We start from the raw sequence: 22092 nt of genomic DNA, 5'->3' as shown, positions 1-22092 counted from the left end.
TCCTTGACGCCATTTGCAAAATCAAGGGGAGGTCACTCTTATAGATTTTTTTTTCCAAATGGGGTTACTCCCCTGCCCCCCTTGACGCCATTTGCAAAATCAAGGGAGGTCACTCTTACAGACTTATTCTTTTTCAAACGAGGTTACTTCCCCTGCCCTCCTTGACGCCATTTGCAAAATCAAGGGGAGGTCACTCTTACAGATTTAATTTTTTTCCAAATGAGGTTACTTCCCCTGCCCTCCTTGACGCCATTTGCAAAATCAAGGGGAGGTCACTCTTACAGACTTAATTTTTTCCAAATGAGGTTACTTCCCCTGCCCTCCTTGACGCCATTTGCAAAATCAAGGGGAGGTCACTCTTACAGATTTAATTTTTTTCCAAATGAGGTAACTTCCCCTGCACCCCTCGACGCCATTTGCAAAATCAAGGGGAGGTCACTCTTATAGGCAATTCATTTCCAAACGAGGTTACTACCCCTGCAACCCTCGACGCCATTTGCAAAATCAAGGGGAGGTCACTCTTACAGACTTAATTTTTTTCCAAACAAGGTTACTTCCCCTGCCGCCATGACGCCATTTGCAAAATCAAGGGGAGGTCACTCTTACAGACTACAATTTCCAAACGAGGTTACTTTCCCTGCCCTCCTTGACATCATTTGCAAAATCAAGGGAGGTCACTCTTACAGACTATTCGTTTCAAAACAATGTTACTTCCACTGCCCCCCTCGACGCCATTTGCAAAATCAAAGGGAGGTCACTCTTACAGGCAATTCTTTTCCAAACAAGGTTACTTCCCCTGCACCCCTCGACGCCATTTGCAAAATCACGCCATTTGCAAAATCAAGGGGAGGTAACTCTTACAGACTTAATTTTTTTCCAAACGAGGTTACTTCCCCTGCCCTCCTTGGCGCTATTTGCAAAATGAAGGGGAGGTCACTCGAAACAGACAAATTTCCAACGAGGTTATTTCCCCCTGCCCTCCTTGACGACATTTGTAAAATCAAGGGGAGGCCACTCTTACAGACTATTTGTTTCAAAACAATGTAACTTCCACTGCACCCTTCGACGCCATTTGCAAAATCAAGGGGAGGTCACTCTTACAGGCAATTCTTTTCCAAACAAGGTTACTTCCCCTGCCCCCCTCGACGCCATTTGCAAAATCAAGGGGAGGTCACTCTTACAGACTATTCTTTTCCAAACGAGGTTACTTCCCCTGCCCTCCTTGACGCCATTTGCAAAATCAAGGGGAGGTCACTCTTACAGATTTAATTTTTTTCCAAACGAGGTTACTTCCCCTGCCCTCCTTGACGCCATTTGCAAAATCAAGGGGAGGTCACTCTTACAGACTATAATTTCCAAACGAGGTTACTTCCCCTGCCCTCCTTGACGACATTTGCAAAATCAAGGGGAGGTCACTCTTACAGACTATTCATTTCAAAACAATGTTACTTCCACTGCCCCCCTCGACGCCATTTGCAAAATCAAGGGGAGGTCACTCTTACAGGCAATTCTTTTCCAAACAAGGTTACTTCCCCTGCACCCCTCGACGCCATTTGCAAAATCAAGGTGAGGTCACTCTTACAGACTATTCTTTTCCAAACGAGGTTACTTCCCCTGCCCTCCTTGACGCCATTTGCAAAATCAAGGGGAGGTCACTCTTACAGACTATTTTTTTTCCAAACGAGGTTACTTCTCCTGCCCTCCTTGACGCCATTTGCAAAATCAAGGGGAGGTCACTCTTACAGACTATTAATTTCGAAACGAGGTTACTTTCCCTGCCCTCCTTGACGACATTTGCAAAATCAAGGGAGGTCACCCTTACAGACTATTTATTTCCAAACGAGGGAGGTCATTTGCAAAACCAAGGGAGGTCACTTCACCTGCACTTCTTGACGCCATTTGCAAAATCAAGGGAGGTCACTCTTACAGACAATTCTTTTCCAAACGAGGTTACTTCCCCTGCGCCCCTCGACGCCATTTGCAAAATCATGGGGAGGTCACTCTTAGACTTATTTTTTTCAAAACGAAGTTACTTCTCCTGCTCTCCTTGATGCCATTTGCAAAATCAAGGGGAGGTCACTCTTACAGACTTAATTTTTTTTCCAAACGAGGTTACTTCCCCTACCACAATTGACGCCATTTGCAAAATCAAGGGAGGTCACTCTTACAGACAATTCTTTTCCAAACAAGGTTACTTCTCCTGCCCCCCCTTGACGCCATTTGCAAAATCAAGTGGGGTCACCCTTACAGACTTAATTTTTTTCCAAACGAAATTACTTTCCATGTCCCCCTCAACGCCATTTGTAAAATCATATCGTTGACCCCTATATTTATGCGCATATTTCAACACCCGCTTAGCTCAGAGCGTCTGTCTACAGATCATGGGGTCGTGAGTTAGATCTTCAGGGCGTATGTTCTCCGTGACTATTTGATAAACGACATTGTGTCTGAAATCATTAGTCCTCCACCTCTGATTCATGGGGGGAAGTTGGCAGTTACTTGCGGAGAACAGGTTTGTACTGGTACAGAATCCAGGAACACTGGTTAGGTTAACTGCCCGCCGTTACATGACTGAAATGATGTTGAAAAACCGCGTTAAACCCAAAACAAACAAACATTCAACATTGTGTCAATGCTGAGCATTCGAAAAAATGGCTACAAGTTTCTTATTTCTAAATGCACTCATTTTCTTAGTTAGATCATTTCCAATCTGATGGTGATAGTTTTGATTCAAGAACTGATAAAAAGTTGTTTTTGAAAAAAATTTCATTAAAAAATGAAAAATAGGCCGGGTTCACACATGCATGAACACCAGAAAAGGTAATTCAAGCCTAAAGTAAGTATAAGCACCTCATCTCAAAATTTATCGTCTCAGTCTTTTAATCAATGCGAAAGTATCAATCTCTCAACGGGAGATATGAAAAAATAATATCACATGTGCAGAAAAACAAAATAGTGCTGTTGCACACGTGGAATGAAATTAATTGATAAGATCACACGCACAGAAATTGAAAATAACGATTTTGCGCATGAGATTTAAAATCACTGGGGAATATGATATATTATTCAAGCAGTTATATATAATGGGAAATTTAATAATATAAATTAATATTAAATAATCTATGTCTTAAAATGCCCAAAATAAATGCTGCCAGACTGAAAACTTTTAATACAGGATATTACACGAGTGTCTTTTCATACTGAATTTATTAAACAAGTTGAATAAAAAAATAAAAGCCAGGTTTGCCTTATATATATTATCAGCCATGTCTACTCGACCAAAGCTGGCTATACTTGAAACTAGATGTGTGCCAATAGGACAATGGTATCTCCATTTCCCGTCATTGCACATGACTCTACGTGGTTACCAGTAATTACATTTTAAGATATTTTCAACATAAAACTTTTAAGCACTTTAGGTGTATTTTTTTTACTAAGTCAAGGACTCTGAGCTGTCTAAGTGAAATCCATCCCAAAAAGGAACAACAGGTGCACAACATCATATGCTGTATAGCAATTCTCTAATGTTTAAAGACACCAGGTCAAATATTTTTTGAGATACTCGGACACAAACTTTTATGACCTTGTATGAATATTTTTGACAAAGTAAGGACCATAACTCTGGTCTGGCTGAGTGAAAACTCAAACAAAACCCAAGATGCACAACTTCACATGCTGATCAATATTCCTGTGTTTCATAATCCTAGGCCAAATACTGTTTGAGATTCATATGACACAAACTTAGGCTTTTTTCATGCAAATTTTTGACTAAGTCAAGGGCCATAACTCTGGCCTGGCTGTACAACTTTACAGGCTGCATAACACTCCTCTGAGGTTTGATGACTCCAGGTCAAGGACATGGGCATACCTAAGTGACCCTCTCCGCCACAAATTGTGGGGAGGGGGGGGGGGGCACAAAAATAAAACATCAATGTGAAAACTTATGTTATGGCTTCATTCCACTCCTATGACGTCAACCAGTGATAAATCCAATATGGACAATACATTACTATCTCAACTATTATGCAGAATTACAGCAGTTATAAAAGTTTAGATTTCAAAAAAAAACCTTTTTGCAGAGGGCGGTAAATAAAAATTCTAAGAGCGATCATGCGGAATGTGAGAAGAGAAACAAGACTGCCATGATACCAGAAAGTAACATTGCTTATGTTATACTTTATAGACTAGATTACCATAAACAAACAAATTTTAAGCCTTATGACATTATTACTTCAAGAAAATATAACTTACTCTAACACAATATCCTAAACTCACCTATACACAATGTAACAAGAGCACAGCCAAGCAGGGCAATATACGCCCAAAGGGTTACATCAGCGGATGGGAGCAAAATTTAAAGAACTTGACTCTTGAAGCCCAAAGGACAGGAACAACAAAAAGAAGATATTCAAAAAAAAAATCTAAGTCCACAAAAAAATTCTAACCAGGTAAAGTTATGTCAAAATACATCTAAAAATTGGATGTACCATCCATGTTGTACCACAGAAAAGTGGCCTTGGTTTTTCCCTACGGCCAATAATAAAAAAGTTTCAAAATAAGCTATTTATAGTAAAAAAAAAAGGGAAGTGTGACCTTGACCTTGAAGCAAGTTATCCAAAACATGCGCTCTGCACGTCGCCTCAGTGTGATGAACATTTGTGCCAAGTTTCTTTGAAATCCTTCAAGCAGTTCAAGAGTTACAGAGCGGACACAGCAAAGTCATATATGACCTTTCACTCCCAAGTGTGACCTTGACCTTGAAGCTAGTCATTCGAAACAAGCGCTCGCTCTGCGCATCGTCTCAGTGTGATGAACATTTGTGCCAAGTTTCTTTGAAATCCTTCAAGCAGTTCAAAAGTTACAGAACGTACACGAAACACACTCATATGACCTTTGAACCCTAAGTGTGACCTTGACCTTAAAGCTAGTCATCCGAAACATGCGCTCTGCACGTCGTCTCCGTAAGGTGAATATTTGTGTCAAGTTTCTTTGAAATCCTTCAAGGGGTTCAAGAGATATAAAGTGGACACGAAATTGCTAACGGATGGACGGACACCGGCGTAATACGTTCCTTCGGGCGTATAAAAAAGCTAAAGACATTTCATCAAATGACTGTTTGAATAAAATTTTTATCAATGAATTCATGTTTTTCGTAAAATGCTTGAATCAAATGCAATTACAGAGCATATTAAAGCTTTCCCAAAAGGTCTGCAGAAATTTTCTGAACTATGGTGATATCCACAAGTACTTTCTTTTAATTTTCTTCAGTTTCTATATACATGTATTACATCAATGGTATTATCAACAAGGTTCATATAAAACATCTGTAACAAAAGTCAAGGATTTTCAAAGTATCTTGTTTTCTGTTTTTCTCAAAACAATGTGCTAACAACCTTTATCAACTATTTCCAAGAATACGGTGTTTTAGTAGAATTGCACTCTATGTAAACTGTGATAAAATGCAGTTACAGACCACCAGTTATGACCACAACTGTCACATACCAGGGTCAGTAAGTGACCAAGATACCATATTTTCCTTCAAATAATCTTTATGTTTACTATATATCTTTTTTTTAAAATTAATTTATCCACTTAAATAATAAACAAAATTCTGACAATACATCAATACATTTTTCAATGAATTTTAAGTGAAAGTCAAGCATTTAATTTTCAAAATCCAAGCACTTTCTTTGTGTTTTGAGGGCTTAAGCTATTTTCAAGGAGTTTTCAAGATCAAAAATAAATTCAAGGACTTTTCTGTGCAAACCAATAATTCTAGAATTTCAAAACATCTCCACAAATAATTTAAAAAAGCTTTAAACTAGACATCACTGCATGATTCTACATGTACTAGTTGACCAACAAAAAATGCATAATCAAGGATGCAAATCGTTGTATAATATACAAATTTTCGTTATTTTATCAGTCATGTTTTGATAAATAAATGAATTTAACAAGTGGGTCATGAAGGCTCTATATCAACCACCTGGATAATTAAGATGGCCTAGTTTCAACTTGAGAAACAATTTGGACAATATTCTGACTATGTTTCTAGATCAGACAGAAAAATGTGGCTTTTAAAGTGTTAACAAGATTTTCCTAATATTTGACCTAAAGCCCTACTTCCTATTTCCAACTTCTTTCTTGGGAAAGGACAACTGTATGTACTAAGCTAATTTCTGTTTAAACCAAAACTTCTTACCATATTTCGTGTAAACAAGGTGGAAAATGTGATAAGGATTTTTTGCATGATTTGACTCACTGACCTAGTTTTTGACACTATATGACAATATGTAATTTGGTCTATATTTCCTGAAGCCAAACATTCTAACCAAGTTTTATGTAAATCTAGTACAAAATGTAGCCTCTATAGTGTTAACATATTTTCTAGGATTTGACTTAATACTTGGTTTTTTACCCTAGGAGACAAACTTGATATTGAAATTATAAAGGTAAATATTCCGACTAAGTTTCAAGTAAATCAAGTTGAAAATTTGTACTTAAACCTGTTAAAAAGCTTAATCTGTAATTTGACCTAGTGACCTAGTTTTTATACCAGATGACCATGGATTAAACTCATCAAAATCTAAGCGAAAAATTCTAAACAAGTTCAAGTAAGATTTGGCCAAATAAAAATGCCTCTTAGAGTGTTTTCATTTCAAATATTAATGATATCAAAAGATGGGCATAGGTCCATCACAATAGCTATCTTCAGTTAAAAACTAACATTTGTAATAACAATTATAAAATTATTGCAAATACAAAAATAAAACTTATATTGCAACCTATGAAAACCTTAACAAAACAAAAATTGCAATGTTACATTACTGAAAACATAGAATGAAAGAAAGAACATTTTTCAAAGTTAAATCAGAACTGAACTGAATCTGAAAATGAGGTCTTGAAACAAAAACGTTAATTAAAGAGGCACACCTCTAGATGTACACCACAGTATCGCGGGCTTAGCGCAAAATGGTTGTAACTCCTTCTTTATTTCATATAAGTAATAACCGTTTTGCACTAAGCCCGTGGTATAATTTTTCTTAAAAACGGCAAGCAATACCACAATATCAAAATTCATATATCAGTATTGTTTAACCTTTACCGTGCTAAATTTCTAAAATGGACTGGTCCATCATTCAATTTGGGCAGCTTCACTTATTATTTAAAGGGGTGCTCACTGAAAATTTACTGACTGAATAGCAAACAGTGCAGACCATGATTATACTGAACGGATGTGCAGGCTGATCTTGGTCTGCACTGGTCGCAAAGGCAAAATCACTTGCCGCCAGCAGGCTAAGGGTTAAGTTGATATTTTTTACAAACTACTTTGAACTGAAGTACATTGTAAAGTACATTTTAAGTATAATTTTTGTTATAGACTAGGGTAGCTTCAATGGGTGTGCGTGTGTGTGGTTGGGATGGGGTTGGAGACACAAGTAAAATTAAGGTCATAAGGCGACGTTAAGGTAGAGAAAATATAGTGATTATCGGTCAGTTACATATTATCTGTATGTGATTTTGGCATTCTCTGGTGTTTGTGGAAAGTCATGTGTGTCCAAAAAGTGTCTAATTATCCAAGAAAAAATATGTAATTATAGAGTGTGATTATTGTCCACAACCGTAAAATGCCACTAAATTCCTTCTATTCTACATCAAATATTTACTGTGTGATTTACAATGTGTACATGTAGACAGCTGTTCTATATATTTTACAGACTATGTGTGAGTGTTTAACTAAACATTTAGTATCTAGATCTCACAATATATCACTTTGTTAGTACTTTTTATTTACATATCTAAGCAAACTGGAATACCTTTCAAAATAACTGACATAAATATAGGCATATGCTTTATACACATTTTGATCTCTAAATACTGGTACATGTACCATTAATTTTTGTGAATGAGGCAGTATCTACAAATTGATTCAAATATTATCTGTTCTTTAAATATAATACTGTGAAATCATTTAAATTCGCTGGCACGAAATTTCGCGCAAACGTGAAAAAGGGCTGTTTCGCGCGGGCTTAAATTTGCGCATTTTCAATTTTAGAAATGAAGAAATAAAATAAAAAAATAATAATAGTTCTTAAATTCGCGCATTGGTCCTAGCGCGAAATACGCAAAAAATTCGTCCTACGCGAATAAAAATGATTTCACAGTTAAACGTTGTCAAAATATATTTTAACAAACTTACATGTACTGTAATCACTCAGTAAGCTTAAAAAATGTAGTAACAACTGAATAAGACATAGTCTATTGTCCAGCAATACAAATCCCCTTCTAGACATTTGTCATATTTGCTGCCATAGGAACCACACTTTTTGTATTGAAGAAGTTGCATATTGTTTAACTATAAGGTTCTATCTTATGATTGACAGATGGAGAGACAGATGGAAAAATAAAATGATCTGTATAATTCTAAACACTGCTTTCTATCTTTGTCAAACATTTCATGATAATCTCTCTAGTATTTTTAAAAGATATGACAGAATCAACTGACTGAAAGAAAGACAGACAGACAGACAGATGGATAAACAGATGGACAAAATAATGTACATGTTCCCAACATTTGTTGTCTACCTTTTTACCAAATTTCATAAAAAATTCATCAAGCTTTACCACAGAATCCACTTTTTTGTCATTATGTTGGACTATTTGTTACCATAGCAACAAAATAAAAGGACATGCATATTGCTCATATTGCCATCTATCCATGTACCAAGTTTCATATTAAAAATTCTTTAAATTATCAAAGAATCCCACATTGTGTGGTGGGCTGACAGACAGGGGGGCAAATCTCAAGTTTCCTCTGCTGAAACATCCGCAGGGGGTTAAAAAATCTGATAGTGGTGGGGTAGGGGACATGCAGATATGTAATCTTTTCAAAAATGTAATTCTAAAATGAAATAAAAAAAAAAAGTGAATTTTCATGTAATAATTAAAAAAAATGCTAACATTATTGCACTAATACTGAACATACCCAACTTGTATATCACAACATCAAATTAAAATACATATATGAGCCGTGCCATGGGAAAACCAACATAGTGGCTTTGCAACCAGCATGGATCCAGACCAGCCTGCACGTGTGCGCAGTCTGGTCAGGATCCATGCTGTTCGCTTCTAAAGCCTACTGCAGTTAGAGAAACTGTTAGCGAACAGCATGGATCCTGACCAGACTGCGCAGGCTGGTCTGGATCCATGCTGGTTGCAAAGCCACTACTTTGGTTTTCTCATGGCGTGGCTCATATATAGTCTATAAAGAGAAAAATATATAACAAATATCAATGTTCATCCACATAATTATCAGAACTGTGGATGATACAAGCCAACATGTTGTTGAGAAACACCATCAAAAGAACTCTACTGTCAAGAGATTTCCTATATTGACAACGTTACCTTTTAAATTCTTTTTTTTTTTCGGGAAGGGGGTGGGGTTTTTACAAACAATACTACAGTTTAATCTGTGTTCAAGGTGAAACAAGAGCTGTCTCCATAGGATGACACATGCCCCCGATGGCACTTTGAATGAATAGTTATGGCCGATGTTAGAGTTTAGGACCTTTGACCTACGGAGCTGGGTCTTGCGCGCGACATGTCGTCTTACTGTGTCACACATTCATGCGTAGTTATTTTAAAATCCATGCATGAATGGCAAAGATATGGACCCGACACGCCCATCAATGCACTATCATGAAAAATGACCTTTAACGTCTAAGTGTGACCTTGATCTTTGAGCTACGGACCTGGGTCTTGGGCGTGACACGTCGTCTTACTGTGGTACACATTCATGCCAAGTTATTTGAAAATCCATCCATCGATGACAAAGATATGGTCTGGACACGCCCATCAATGCACTATCCTTTAATGTCTAAGTGTGACCTTGACCTTTGAGCTACGGACCTGGGTCTTGCGCGCGACACGTCGTCTTACTGTGGTACACATTCATGCCAAGTTATTTGAAAATCCATCCATCGATGACAAAGATATGGACCGGACACGCCCATCAATGCACTATCCTTTAATGTCTAAGTGTGACCTTGACCTTTGAGCTACGGACCTGGGTCTTGCGCGGGACACGTCGTCTTACTGTGGTACACATTCATGCCAAGTTATTTGAAAATCCATCCATCGATGACAAAGATATGGACTGGACACGAAAATTGCGGACAGACTGACAGACCGACGGACAGACAGACAGACAGACGGTTCAAAAACTATATGCCTCCCTTCGGGGGCATAAAAAAACCAACAACACCATACATGCTAATCAGTCAAAAAAGATCTGGGTAAACAACAGCCAAAATATTCATTTTTTTGTCATTGTAACTCTTATATAACAATTTAAAGAGTCTATTACCTATTCTGCTAGTGTCATAAACAGTTATATAGCTACCTATTAAGCCCCAAAGGCCTGGGCCTACCTACACATCTTTTTTTCTTTTTTTGCAAGCAAGGTTTTCAATTGATGATTTCACAATGGGTTGTATATGTCAAAATGCACCGGAGCTGTTATACATTTCATAACTTTTTCGGAACAGTAAAAATATCAATTTTATTTCACAGATAAACTTCAGTATTTCACTGAAGAGCATAAAATAAATTGTAATTGATTTCACAGTAAATTCCATTTTCAAAAGACAAAATAATAATAAATACATCAACTACAACATACAGTTACTACTGCGTATATGTGTATGTAATCTATATACATGATATTTGAATAAATACAGTCTAAACTAAAGAACAGTAAAATATGTTACAATATAACAAAATCATCATTAACACTGGCGCTTGTCTGTGTATCATGATAAACAACAATTTAACAAAATACCATATATTCCCTAATTAATGCTCCCCCAGAGTTTAACCTTTAGCCTGCTGGCGGCAATTGGTTTTGCCCTTGCGACCAGTGCAGACCAAGATCAGCCTGCACATCCATGCAGTCTGATCATGGTCTGCACTGTTCGCTATTTAGTCAGTAAATTTTCAGTGAACACCCTTCGAATAATAAATGGTATTGCCCAAATTGAATGATGGACCAGTCCATTTTAGAAATTCAGCAAGCTAAAAGTTAAATTTTTTTAAAATTTAGATAACAAGTAAACATCAGAACTTTGCAAGTGCTATAATTGTTAAAATTCATTCATTTGAAGTCTATATTTCCCTAAAAAAAATGTAACAAAAAAATAGAATAAATATAAAATTTTGTGGGTGTTAATAAATGCCCCCTTTTGAGAAATGTAATATGAAGCATTTTTACAGGCGTTAATAAGGGAATATACAGTTTTTAAAGTGTATTCTATGATCATTATTATTAGATGCTTTAACATGTTACTGTCTGATTCACTTTATATGTAACAAAAATTTTCATGTACGGCTCTATCGGGATCAAACAAAGTTTAGCAAGAACCACGAAATGCCCCCCTTGATGCATTCAGTAATTGAACAAGGAACAGAAACTATTTGCTCACTGTAAACAAAAGTTCTACTGTTCTGGTTCAATGTGACATTGACCTTTGACCTATTGACCTCAAAATCAACAGGGGTCATCTCCTGGTCATGATCAACCTCCCTATCAAGTTTAGTGATCCTAGGCCCAAGCGTTCTCAAGGTATCATCTGGAAAGAGTTTAACTGTTTCGGGTCAATGTGACCTTGACCTTTAGCCTACAGATCTCAAAATCTATAGGGGTCATCTACAGGTCATGACCAAACTCCCTATCAAGTTTCATGATCCTAGGCCCAAGCATTCTCAAGTTTTTGTCTGGAAATGGTTTAAATGTTCTGGGTCACTGTAACCTTGACCTTTGACCTACTGACCTTTAAATCAATAGGGGTCATCTGCTGGTCATGATGAACCTCACTATCATCTTTCATGACCCTTGGCCCAAGCGTTCTAAAGTGATCGTCCAGAAATTGTTTTAACTGTTCCTGGCCAATCTGACCTTGAACTTTGACCAAATGACCTCAAAATCAATACGGGACATCTGCTGGTCATGATCAATCTCCCTATCAATTTTCCTGATCCTAGGCCCAAGCGTTCTTGAGTTATCGCCCAGAAACCGTTTTACTGTTCCTGGTCACTGTGACCTTGAACTTTGACCTACTGACCTCAAAATCAATAGGGGTCATCTGCTGGTCACGATCAACCTCACTATCAACTTTCATGATCCTAGGCCCAAGCAATCTTGAGTTATCGTCCGGAAACCGTTTAATTGTTCCGGGTCACTGTGACCTTGAACTTTGACATATTGACCTCAAAATCAATAGTGGTCAACTGCTGGTCATGACCAACCTCCCTATCAACTTTCATGATCCTAGGCCCAAGCGTTCTTGAGTTATCATCTGGAAACCGTTTAACTGATCAGGGTCACTGTGACCTTGACCTTTGACATACAGATCTCAAAATCAATAGTGGTCATCTGCAGGTGATTACCAACCTTCCTATCAACTTTCATGATCCTAAGCATTCTTGAGTTATCATCCGGAAACGGATTGGTCTACATACCGACCCACCGACATCTGCAAAACAATATACCCCTCCTTCTTCGAAGAGGGGCATAATTAACAAAAACCCTGTTACTGATTTAGTACATCCATCAGTAATTCTACAACTAGTCAAAAGTGACAGCAATAACACAGTCATTATGATACTAAAACCATGAAGTCTAACAATACAACAAAATACATTTGGCACAATAAAAAAGGATCATGAAATATGATTTAATACGAACTAGAGTTTCTGTAGCTACCATGTCACTAGTAAAGCATATTCTTTTTCTTACACACTGCATTTTCATATGTACTAAGAATATTATAAACATTTACATACATAATGTACCTATACTAAATGGAAACAAAATCATGTCTAGAGATCATGTTTTCTATGATGATATATTGTTAACAGGTGAGACACAGTAACACTGGAAATCTTCCCCCCCCCCCCCCCCCCCTTTTTAAAAAAAAAGACTCCGAGGGTGGATTTGCATTCAACAGTAATAACTGAAGTCCCAACTTCAATCCTTTGCTCCATCAAAGGGACCTTTTTCTATTATAGGGACCATTTATAGGCCCCTTCTCCTTAGAATGTCTTTCAAATCATGCAATTTTCCCCAAAAATTGACCTTAAATCAGGATTTCTATTCCACTTTTCCCAAAATACTGAGCTATTTTTCCCCAGATAAGAGGTTCCAGCCCCTTCTTCCTCATATCAGAACAAACCCTGCTTAACTTAAATCACATGAAACAGCCTTACATATAGAAACAACACCCAGGGGCTTTGAAAAAAGTCAGAAAGCATTCTGTATTGGGTACTTTCCACTAAAACATTCTTCCGAGACCAGCATCTGGGATTTATTTCATCAGATGCATATTTGGTACAGGGATTTACTTTCCAGATGCATATTTTGTACTGAGATTCATTTCATCAGATGTGTATTTTGTACAAGGATTTATTTCATCAGATGCGTATCTTGTTCTGGGATTCATTTCATCAGATGTGTATTTTGTACAAGGTTTTATTTCATCAGATGTGTATTTTGTACAAGGTATTTATTTCATCAGGTGTGTATTTTGTACAGGGATTCCTTTCATCAGATGCATATTTTGTACTGGGATTATTTCTTCATTTGACTTTTTGTGTCTTTTGTATAAGGTTTTATTTCATCAGATGCGTATTTTGTACAGGGATTTTATTTCATCAGATGCGTATTTTGTACAGGATTTTAGCATACATGTACCTCCCATTATATGTAACAAATCACAATTCATCTATTATTTCTACATGAAAAACAGTCTGATTTTGGAATGAACTAGTTTTTGAATGAAATTATTCTCGGTACGATAATAACAGTCTCTACAGTAATTCAGGTTGGCGGGAATAGTCTCGTGCTTATCGTGCATTTGTGTATTGGGTATATATATATACCTTTACAACGTAACTTTGATTCATCTCGAGGTTAAATATTTGGCAGTGAGGTTTAAAATAGTGAATGCCCTACCCACCCTCCCCATATGCTTAAGCGGTCTGAAGCATTCTTATCAATCGATCTATAATAGTTCAGATTTTTATAAAAGATTTTATTGTTGTCTGCATATTTATGGACACTAAGCGAGAAAGAAAATATTCTTATTCAAGTATTATTGAATTTTCTTTTTATTTTCACATACAGTTATTTCACAGGCGGAGTTACTCAGGAGGATATGACGCTGATGGTTTTACATTTAATTGTCTCTAAAAATAGTTCTTTTTCAGTTAAAGCAGAGCAAGGCTTCATGTTACTTTTCTTTTAGTTTAATTTGAAATTTTGTTCAATTCTAAGTTAGTTTCGTTTCAGTTTTCCATTCCATTCCAACGACACTACGACAACCGGAACACCACAACCGGAACACCACTACGACATTCGGAACAGATGAACACTTAATTAAATGTGCATTGTGTTGATATATCTTGTAAATCGATACTTACTGCCAAAATATTAGCCTTATTCCTACTTTCTGTGTTTGTTTTCTTTCTTACTGTTATGAAAGTTTAGAGAATAATTAATTTACTCTCGAATTTTATAGAGAGTAATAGTTTGTAGGCCAGAGATTTCAGAGAAACTGGTGTATAAAGAAAGAAAATCTCAGCTTTTGTCAGGAAGATAATCCATCAACAAAATTATATGGCAAGTAAATACAGACTGCTTTAAAGTATCAGTTTTGAACATGAGGGTCACGATGACCCTTAATTTCTCACCTGAGTTTTCACAGTTCAAACAGTAAAATTTTGACAGAGTCATCCAAACAATATTTCTGCTAAATTATTTTGAAAACTAGCTTGTGGATACAAAGGAGAAGACTTTCAATGCTTTCGACAGAGACATGTAGGGAAAGTAAGATCTGTTCAGGCAGCCATATTTCTTGACAAATCAAGATGTTTGTAGGAGAGTCACCTATGGACCATTTCTGTGAAATTAGGTTTTTATTTTTAGCTCTGGTGGCAATGTTTTGAAACAAATAAACAGTTATATTCCTGATAAGTTGAACAATAAAAGAAAAAACCTTGACTTGGTGTTGGTCATGTCTTCCATCTAAGCCTTTTTCATTTAGTAAATACCGGTAGCATAACAAGAGCTGTCACAGAAGACAGCCTGCTCAACCATTTTGATGCTGGAAAGTGAAAGTGGGCACTTCAGAGGAAGATGGAGCTGTCACTGGAGTGTTTAATGACTCCATGTAGATGAAAATGTTGGACTTAATATTGTTGATATTGGCTTATGTCTTTGTCAACCGTATTAGGTAATAACAGAGATAAACATTAAGTGTATCAAATCATATGGTGTAGGTGATGATGTGGAACAACTATTTTTAAGTATAAAAAAACAATCCATTTAGTAATAACAGAGATATGGTGAAAAAGCATAAAAATCCAACTGAAATTCTAACCAAAAAGAAGGCATAATAACTGAAACATCGGTGCAAGATTTATGGCCCTTGTGTCATATGATGCGAGTGGTGATGTGGAACAACTATTTTAAGTTTAAATCAAATCCATTTAATAATAACTGAGATAGAGTGAAAGTTCATCAAAACTTTAACCTGAAATTCTAAGTAAAAAAGGGGAATAATTCATAAAATATTGGTGTGAAAGTTATGGACCTTGTGCCATATTATGTGGGTGATAATGAGGAATAACTATTTTAAGTTTGAAACAAATCCATCAAGTATTACAGAGATGAAGAGAAAGTGCATCAAAACTTTAACCAAAGTGGGGGACACGGAAACACGCCGACACCGATGCTGGGTCAAGTAGGACAGCTCTCTATTTGTATAGTCGAGCTAAAAATTCTTTGCAAGTCTTCCAGAAAACATTTCTGCAAAAGTATTTTAAAATTTAGTGCAATGGTTTAGGAGAAGGTTTTTAAAGCTTATCTTTCCATTTTTTTGCTCTGGAAATACTGTTTTTTCCTTTGAAACACAACAATTTGAACACTCTTGGTAAAACTAAAACATTATCCAAGAAACACTTGTAAGAAATTATTTTGACTTTTGCATGCAGTATCTGACAAGAAGATTTTTTAAGTGTAGACTCTATACATAAATTATATGGAAGAGACCACTCGCACTGCCTGCCATGTTTTTTGAAGAAAAAGGAATATATGGTTTGAAGAAAAGTGTGGACAACACACATACAACAAAAGGTGAGTGATCACAGAAGCTCACCCCCACAACTCTGCACTCAGGTGAGCTAAAAATGTATGCAAAAAAATTTAAGAAAAATTCTAATCCAATACTGTATGAGCAATCTTTACATCACTAAAAGTCAAAATTTCCACTGTATATAAGACTCTCCTCTTCACTATTGTCTGATACCGGATCAACGGCTAGTTCACGTTCACGTTCTTTCCTCATCCTCTGACGCCTCTTGAATTTCCGTCGCAATCTTCTTTCCCATGTCAGTAGATATTTTGGTAAATAGCGACGTTTTCGTTTAAGAATGTCTGAAATCAATTAAGAACCAAATCATTCAACCTCTGAAATCATTCGTATTCCTAGGAATAATTTTGGTGGTAGAGTCAAACCATGAAATTAAATTCCAAAGAACAATAATTATTCATTTATGTTAAAAAGATCAAATCCATGGATTCATTATCTCCAAGAAATAGTTATTTTTTTCCAAGCCATGGAATTTAATACCCTCGGAAGTAAATGATTTCATAGTAATATAAAATCTGATGCAGGTTTATCATTAACTTAATCTTTGAAGAGGGCCATAATTAAGTAATGGTGCAAGGGAAGAGTGAATCTCTCTTGTTCTCTGAGTTGCAGCTTTGAAATCCAGTAAAAGCAAGATTCAATCTTACTGAAGAAATAATCGTGTTTTAACGTTATTAATACATGAAAAAGAGGTTAATACACTTGCGGAATAATTTCACGAGGGCATAGCCCCAGTTAATTATTATGAATTTATGAAAAACATGATTTTGCTAAACATTTATTTCAATTCCAATATACCCTTTATCTAATACAGAAGACAATATACAGAAGTGCTCTTTCTTGGCTGCAACAAAAACACTGAAGTCATCCCCTGTTAATGTGATGTCGCTTTAGCGAAAGTGTGTTTTAAAAGAAACAAGCATATTAGAATAATATAGTAAGGTATGTTGAAGTCTCAACAGCCCTTTATTATTTAAACTTAGGCATAAACACTGGTTAACAGACCTACAAATTACAAATATGAAAATGTGACAGAATATCTTAAGTTTTGAATTTGTCCTGACCTTTCAGCCATGTACACATCAATCTACCTTCAGAATTATATAAATCATGTTGAATGCCTCAAGAACATTTTCTTGTATCATAAGTTAAAGTCTAAGTTCTTAGCAGTCTAATCTAACACCACCCAAGTTGCTTTCCTACTTTATAATACTTTATAATAAAGAAAAATTAAAGTGTGATGTTATAATGCAACAAAATCACTTTTCAGATGTCATAGTTAGTATGTCATACCATCAAATACCATAGCTATGCCTTGAAAATGTGTACAACATCAAACTGGCAAATATTTGGTGCCTTGATATACTGTGTTTGAATTGAAATTAGCCCTTATCCTGCTGGACACGACTGATTCTGCCTTTGCGACCAGTGTAGATCATGATCAGCCTGCACATCCATGCAGTCCGATCATGATCTGCACTGTTCATCATTCAGTGAACATCTGTCCAAATTGAAAGATGGACAAGTTCATTATAGAAATTTAGGAGGGTAAGGATTAAATATCTCATACAGTGATCTCCTGTTGAATAAAATCATTGTCATTCAGATGCATATTACTGTATCACTCTAGCTCCACCTTCAGGATATACATTTCTTTTACATCTGAACAACGACTTTATTTAAGAAATACTATGTCTCATCGAGTGATTTGTCGTTGAATAAAATCATTGTTTGGAGTTTATATGCGAAGGAAATATATCACGAGGGTGCAGCCCGAGTGATATAATAATATGCATCTAATGACAATGATTTTATACATGAGCAAATCACTATTATTTCGATTCTAACATGTTATCAAGGATTGTTATGTATGTCCTTGACGTTATCTATGAATATGTGTCTGCTTTCTGTTAATTTCCATTCCAGTGCACCATTATGCCGTCTAACGCTATAAGTAATAATTGTGACGTCAGAAAAATGAATTCTTGGATAATAACATACAGTTTTCAGCCTTCTTTGTTTAATAGGAAAACAAATCAGCTTGTGTTAGATCAACTATAAAAGCACTGTTTGTATATATTATTTCTTCAATAACAGATTGACAAGACTATTCAAGCTAACAATATTTACCATGTATATTAACGTAGTGAATATCTTCATGTATGTCAATGAACTTTTCTTGATGTTGCATGGTAGGTTTCATACCACACAATTTGATGGCCAGCATCATTACAATCAGGAGGAATGAAACACTCAACATTGCCCGCAGTGGATCTTTTGAACTAGAAAAAGAGGAAAGAAATGTTGTTAAATGCTCAGAGTTTGCTTGAAGTATACAAGTTGTATGTCTTGTGTAAGGTGATTTAAGGTAGTTCTAAACCTAGTTTAATACTAGGATAAATAATGTTAATTAATGACTTCCAACATAACAAACATGAAGACCTACCTTAAAGCAGATCCTTTTCAATCAAATCAAGTAAAAATAGTGAAATGGTAACAATGTGAAATGACATGCTAGGGTACACTCGGGGGTGATAGTAGATTATTTTCATAAATATTACATGAACAAGAATATGACAGCAGATACTGTGAACCCATGTGTGACAAGGGCAACTCTTTTTGCACCCCAAGATTTTGTGGCAACATAAAAAAAAGTATATTTACACTATAAGCCTGAAAACTAGGACAATGAGCAGAGATGTCTAAATATTGTCCTTTCTAAAAACATTTTGCCTTTTGAAGGCCTGTTGGCAATATATGTTATGAAAATATTAAACAAGAGCACCACCTTGTTAGTGCAGATGCTCATCTGATTTTTTGTCTCTGTATAATAGAAATATTGTCCTACCCGCGTGTTGTTATGATATTTTCTAAGTCCAAAAGGGACCATAAATCTTGCAAAAAGCAAAATGGAGTTATGTTTCTTGCTGTACAGAGTCAGCTTATGATGGTGAACAAGTGTTGCAAGTTTTAAAGCAATAGCTTTGATAGTTTAGGTCAGCTTTTTGACCTAAACATAAAACTTAACCAGGCAACGCCAATGCCGACGCTGATCAAATGATGACAATAACACATCATTTAAAAAAAAAGAAAATCAGATGAGCTAAAAATTACTAAACGAATAAGTAATTAAAACAAGAGCTGTCGGAGGACAGCAACGCTCGACTATTTAACAGCCTTGTCGCTTGAATGAATAAGAAAGTCGAAAAAGGGGCATAATTTAGTAAAAAAGTAAAATAGGGTTATGGGACCTGCATAGTGCTTATCAGCTCATGACAGTGGACAAGTGTATGAAGTTTCAATCCATTCCCATTAGTGGGTACTGAGATACCAGCTAACATATAAGAATTTAACCCAAAAACTCCTAAGTTGAAAAAGGGGCATAATTTTGTAAAATGCAAAGTTGAGTTATTGACATTTTGCACTGCATGTCATATCATGACAGTGAACAAGTGTGTGAAGTTTCAATCCTTTCCCATTAGTGGATACTGAGATAACAGCTTACATACAAAAACTTAACCAAAAATTTCTATGTTGAAAAAGGGGCATAATTTTGTACAAAAGCAAAATAAAGTTATGGGACCTGCTTTGTGCATGTCAGATCATGACAGTGAACAAGTGTGTGAAGTTTCAATCCATTCCCATTAGTGAGTACTGAGATACCAGCTTACATACAAAACCTTAACCAAAAAATTCTAAGTCGAAAAAAGGGGCATAATTTTGTGAAAAAGCAAAATAGAGTTATGGAACCTGTGCAATGTAAGTCAGTTTATCACAGTAAATAAGTGTGTGAAGTTTCAATCCATTCCCACAAGTGGTTACTGAGATACCAGCTTACATACAAAACCTTAACCAAAAATTTCTAAGTCAAAAAAGGGGCATAATTTTGTAAAAAAGCAAAACAGAGTTATGGAACCTGTGCAATGTAAGTCAGTTTATCACAGTGAATAAGTGTGTGAAGTTTCAATCCATTCCCACAAGTGGTTGCTGAGATACCAGCTTACATACAAAAACTTAACCAAATCGGGACGCGGACGCCGACGCAGATGCCGACGCGGACGCCGACGCATGGGCGACTCCAATAGCTCTACTATTCTATGAATAGTCGAGCTAAAAACCCTGCTGTAATCCAATTAAACCTGAAAATAAAATAATTATTATTATTGGCTACAACAATTTTCTATTTTCCAGATTTATTTCCTAGAATGTCATAGAACAGTGAGTTTATTTTCTTGGGCCATCAGTCTCACACAAAATGCTAGTCATATGAAGATAATGATTTGTTTGTTTTGTTGGGTTTAACATCACACTGACACAATTTAGGTCATATGGCGACTTTCCATGAATGTAATGAGGTCATATGAGTAATGGTAACGTGAAAGCTTTTAATGGTGGAGGGAAACTGCTGACATCCTTAAAGCATTATATTTTTGCTACAGGAAAGAACCAGAGTAGAATCACCGACCTTCCACAAGCCAGGTAAATGCCACAAACCAGACTAGAAAACACAGAGGTGAGTGATTTCGTCATTGACCTTATCCACTCTGTAGCAGAGACCCCTTACACTATGTTGTTTGTTAAAAATTGCATTTTTTAAGTATTTCTCCCTTTAAAGTTACTACCGGGTACAATTGTACTTACAATGTCTGTTTCATCAATGCAACAAATTTTTCATACTCTTCTAATTCTTGAAGCGCCAGTTTTTCAATATTTACTTCCGATGAATTGGAACCGTTGGCAGAGCCGTTTATTGGTGTGACCCTAGTACCACCTTTAATACGATCTTCCATTTTCTTCCGCTTCAGTGCTATTCCATTACGATTTCTGCGTTTTCTTCTAACACCGAACTTTGGCACATGTTTAAAATTTTGTTTATTTTTAAGAGAACTGGATAAAAGTTTTCTCTGGTTAAATCTAATGTTTTCATATAAGTCTGAATGTTTATTTTTAAATATATTTATACCTTTTCTTCTTAAAGAATAATACTGATGAAGAAAAACATAGCACCATTTTCTTTCTGGATTATCTTTAGATATGAAGTTCTTTAATTGCAGACACTTTTGTACAACATTGTCTTCATTTGCTATATTGTGCGTATCTTTAATTTCTTTACCTATAGATGATAGTTTGTTTATATGATTTAAATTATCACCATTTCGTGAAATTCTCTCTTTCTTCAAATGTTGAAATAATAAATGTCCTGAATGGAATGAATGTTTTAAGTGTTTTGAATGGAATGGTGTAGATTTCCCCTGAAATGCTGACTTGGGAAAATACGCTAAATTATCTTGCATGTTATGAACTGATGTCCTGTGATATAGGTCCATATTTACTCTTGATCCAATAGTTTCCGTCTCATCACTTTCCTGTGAAACAACCAATGCATGACTGATCTGAAAATGATATAAGCAAAATTATAGCTAGAGACTGTTTTTAACAAAAATCATAGGTCAATGTCTCCCAACACCTGCTATGCAGAAATTGTAAAATGCTACAAATTGAGGGTTGTAAGTTGTAACCCCAGAGACAATCATTGAGCCATAACATTTCAATGATGTACACAACTTAGCTTAGCATTGATCACTCCTGTGAAGTTTGGTGGAATTCCAACCAGCAGTATAGGACAAATAACACAGAAATCGAACAAGTTGAGGAATCAAGGGTCACAACTCTACTGAAAATCTTCAAACCAGAACATGTCAATGATATACACACCTACCAGCTACCATTCACAATAATAACTTGTGAGTTTTGTTGATATTCAGTCCAATGGTATACCACAAATACATGTAATGTAAAGACTGTAAAAGATGATAAAATCAAGAGCCATTACTCTGCTAAAAATTATTCAACCAGAACATTATAATGCTATGCATACATAAGCTTT

General features: G+C 36.0%; 1 protein-coding gene across 1 annotated transcript in view; it reads right to left on the bottom strand.

Annotated features, from left to right (window-relative positions):
- Positions 1-5109: 5109 nt before the first annotated feature.
- LOC123534494 (uncharacterized) overlaps positions 5110-22092 on the bottom strand; it is a 29658-nt gene continuing 12675 nt past the window's right edge. Inside the window, exons 2-4 of the mRNA XM_045316774.2 lie at positions 20847-21598; positions 18336-18487; positions 5110-16489 (exon numbers count right to left, since the gene is read on the bottom strand). Of these exons, the coding sequence (XP_045172709.2) occupies positions 16305-16489; positions 18336-18487; positions 20847-21598 (1089 nt within the window). The 3' untranslated portion in view covers positions 5110-16304. The remainder of the gene's footprint in view (positions 16490-18335; positions 18488-20846; positions 21599-22092) is intronic.

Source organism: Mercenaria mercenaria, chromosome 12, assembly GCF_021730395.1.
Source record: "Mercenaria mercenaria strain notata chromosome 12, MADL_Memer_1, whole genome shotgun sequence".
Classification (NCBI taxonomy): Eukaryota; Metazoa; Mollusca; class Bivalvia; order Venerida; family Veneridae; genus Mercenaria; species Mercenaria mercenaria.
The sequence above is the reverse complement of the archived record's forward strand: the minus strand, read 5'-3'. Positions and strand labels throughout refer to the sequence as shown.